General features: G+C 59.1%; 2 protein-coding genes across 4 annotated transcripts in view; one reads left to right on the forward strand and one right to left on the reverse strand.

Annotated features, from left to right (window-relative positions):
• HPCA (hippocalcin) overlaps positions 1-481 on the forward strand; it is a 7,812-nt gene extending 7,331 nt beyond the window's left edge. The window contains exon 4 of the mRNA XM_007468693.1: positions 113-481. Coding sequence (XP_007468755.1) covers positions 113-210 — 98 coding nt within the window. The 3' untranslated portion in view covers positions 211-481. The remainder of the gene's footprint in view (positions 1-112) is intronic.
• A 149-nt stretch (positions 482-630) lies between these two features.
• The window catches only part of TMEM54 (transmembrane protein 54), a 6,743-nt gene continuing 4,091 nt past the window's right edge, over positions 631-3,282 (reverse strand). Inside the window, exons 3-6 of one of the 3 annotated variants that reach the window (XM_007468694.1) lie at positions 2,332-2,391; positions 1,985-2,173; positions 1,720-1,854; positions 631-1,295 (exon numbers count right to left, since the gene is read on the reverse strand). In XM_007468694.1, coding sequence (XP_007468756.1) covers positions 1,221-1,295; positions 1,720-1,854; positions 1,985-2,173; positions 2,332-2,391 — 459 coding nt within the window. In that variant the 3' untranslated portion in view covers positions 631-1,220. The remainder of the gene's footprint in view (positions 1,296-1,719; positions 1,855-1,984; positions 2,174-2,331; positions 2,392-3,282) is intronic. The other 2 variants (XM_007468696.1, XM_007468695.1) reach the window with 2 other exon arrangements.

A 3,282-nucleotide genomic window follows, 5' to 3' on the forward strand; every position in this document is an offset into this window, starting at 1 on the left:
GGGGGGGGGGGCGGGGCAGGAGCCACTCCCCCTTCCTCTCCAGCGGCTCGGTTCTGCACCCCCTTGCTTTGCTGCTGCCTTCTCCTCCGTCACTGTTCCCCTCACCCCGCAGGCAAGCTGTCCTTGGAGGAGTTCATCCGCGGGGCCAAAAGCGACCCGTCCATCGTGCGTCTGCTGCAGTGCGACCCCAGCAGCGCCTCCCAGTTCTGAGCGAGGAGCCAGGTTTCCCCTCCCTGCCTTCACTGGCCCTCTCCCGGCTCTCAGCTTCCTCGCCCTTGTGTCTGTCCAGGCTGGGGGTCAGATTGCCACCCCCAGGGTCTGTACTCTGAGGGGCCTATGAAGAAAGGAACCCTGCAGCCCGCCCCAAGTTCCAAGCCAGCAAGTGGTTAGCACCCTCCATCCAGGAGGCAATATCTCCCTTCGGCAATGATAAAGACACAGGCGCTGGCTTGGTCTGCCTCTCAGTCAGCCCTCCCTTACCTAGCTATCAGAAAGTCAGCCATTCCCCCTCCCCCACCCCCGCACACACCCAGCCACGAGGCCAGACTTCCCTCCGCCAACCACGGGGCAAGCTTCCCTGCCTCCATCCCAACCCTTGTAGATCTCAGCCTTGGTGGAGTTGGGAATCATGCCTGTCTTTTTATTTGGAGAGGAGAGAAGGATTCCAGAGGTTTGGGGGCTTGAGGAGAAACCTTCCTTGAGCCATCCTTCCCTGCAGGAGGGCCTCAACCTTGCCTGCCCCTGCCCTTGTTGGCCCGGAGGCCATGATGCAAAAGGAAAACCTCCTGCTTCCAGCCCCCCCAGCTGTGAGTCCCATGAACCCCCGCCTGCGTTTCAGCATTTTGATGAACACAGACCCACGGACCCCTCTGTGTGTCTTGTCTCTCTCAGATACACAGGCCCACAGACAGATGGGCAGACACACCTAGAGCGCCACCCACAGTGTCCTGTGTGGGAGAGCAGCACAGGCCCCCCGGCCGAGTCCCCTCCCCCGCTGCATGCATCCACGTGGAGCATCTCTGTTCTTTTTAACGTCTTCAGAATAAAGTCTCGTTTCAGTGCAGTGGGCTGGGTGGCTGGGGGAGAGCGGTGAAAGACCCACCGGGGGCCTGGAGTGGCACTGAGCCCTCTTGGCTGGCTCCAGGAATCCTGGCCTGATCACAGTGCAGAGTTGGCTGGAGGGCCCCAGTGGCCACGGGGCTTGGGTGAGGCAACAGCTGTCAAAGGGTCATCAGCCCAGAGCTAGTGCAGCTCAGCAGGTCATGGTCCTCCACAGGCTCTGGGCTCTCCCGCATCTGTGGAGATGTCAGAGGCTGCCAGGCCCACTGGGTCTGGGTCTCCTCCTCCAAGACATCTAGAAAGTGGGAGGAGTGGGGGGCTGGGAGGATCTCTGGGTGAAGGGACATCATTACTCTCCACTATGCAAGAGTCAGGCCATACCCTTGGAGTGCCCCCAATTCCAGCCCAGATACCTCTCCCCCTCCCCAAGACTCATCCTGGGCCTTGGGAGAGCCAAGTGTCAGCTGTATGACTTAGCTGGGAGATCTGAGTTCTCTGAGCCTCCAAGTCTCTCCTTTTGGTCCTGGGGAGAAAACTGTTGCCCCAGTTTTCAAGGTGGGGGCCCTTTACAGAGGGGTGGGGACAGATCAGACTGAGCTCCCCAGCAGGGGCTCCCAGGAAGTATGAAGAGTCAGGGCTTGGGGGGATGGCAGGCCTTACCATGTGATGGCTGCTTTTCCCCAACCAGGGCCTCAGTTCCAGCAACTGGTGGGTGATCTGGGCACTGCGGACAGCAAACACACTCTCTGCCATGCAGAACAGTAACGAGATGCCCCAGAGACACAGGCTGGAGCTCTGTAGGGGGACAGGGGGGCAGTGATGGCTGCCTGGGGTTGGGGAGTGGAGGGCAGGACTCCAAGAACCCTTCCCACCTCTGATGAGCACCTCGCTGCCCTCCCACCCCATCCCAGGCCTAAGCACTTACGTAAATGCGAGTGGGGTCGAAGGGACAGTCGGGCGCCAGTGCCAGTAGTTCGGGGTCCCCAAAAGTACAGGCAGCCAGCAGTGCCTGGCCCTGGGTGGCAAAGGTCACAGCAATCGAGGCCAAGAGGCCGAGAGCACAGGTCAGAGAGAGAAGGGCACAGGCCACACTCGAGCTAAACACCGTCCAGCGCTGGATGGAGGAGGCCACTGGTCAGTGGACATCAGGCTCGGCCCCATGGGCAGCTCTGGCCCCCATGGGGTCAGCCTCACCCCCTCCAAGCAGGCCAGGCCCTTGAGGGTGGCTGCTGCCCCTATCCACACAGCCCCATCCCAGGAGGTACCACATACCAGAGGGATGCTGGGGAGGTAGCGTGATAACACGATGACTGCAATGCCTGAGGTGATGACCTGTGGAGGAGGCTCAAGTCAGCTCTGACCCCCTACTGGAGGACAGTGGGCAGGGGGTCAGGGCCACCCTCCAGCAGAGATTCCACCAACACCGACTCTAGCCCCCCAAACCCACACCCCCTGCTTAGCTTTGGTTTCATTACCTCCACCTGCATGGGGACACTGCCTCTTCATGGTCCAGCCCTGAGCTGACGTTTCTAAAACACAGTCACTCCCTGCCTACAACCTTCCATGACTCCCCACTGCCTACAGCTGCATTTCTCAAGCAGGGACCTGTGTATCCCAGGGCCACAGAGCCATGTCACAGGATATATATGACATGTTTCCCTGGAGTGGAAAAGATTTTGGAAGAAACTCAGTAACTCAACTGGCAAGGAACTAAAAACAAAATTGTTACTTTAAAATAAACCAGGATACTTTATGGAGTAGAATTCAAAATCCCTAGGAGTATTTTTAACTATCGAAGGCTCTCAGTGACCTGGCCCCTGCCCCATCAGTTTCTCAACTCCACCCTGGGCCAGGCTCTTTCCTCATCGCCCTGGATATGGACACCCACACAGAGCCTGCGCTTGATGCCGCCTACACAGCACCTTCTCAGGAAGGCCTTTCCTGCTCCTCTTTACCTGCTTGGGTTCTCCCTCCTACAGGTCCCCCTAACCACCCCCAGCCCCAAGAGGCGGGCCCACCTCACTGTTAAGCCCACCAGCTGCCCTCTGGATCTTCTGGGTTCCACTCAGCTGGGCTCCCTCCTTCAGTTCCCTCACTTTACCAGGCATGGGCTGGACCCGCGGGAGGCAGGTGAGATGATAGGGGGCCCAGCAATGTCTGCAATTCACTGTGCAGCCACTAGTAAGTGCCTCAAACTCTCTGGGCTAAGCCCGCTCAGCAGGA

The sequence above is a fragment of the Lipotes vexillifer genome, unplaced genomic scaffold, assembly GCF_000442215.2.
Source record: "Lipotes vexillifer unplaced genomic scaffold, Lipotes_vexillifer_v1.1 scaffold1261, whole genome shotgun sequence".
Taxonomy (NCBI): Eukaryota; Metazoa; Chordata; class Mammalia; order Artiodactyla; family Lipotidae; genus Lipotes; species Lipotes vexillifer.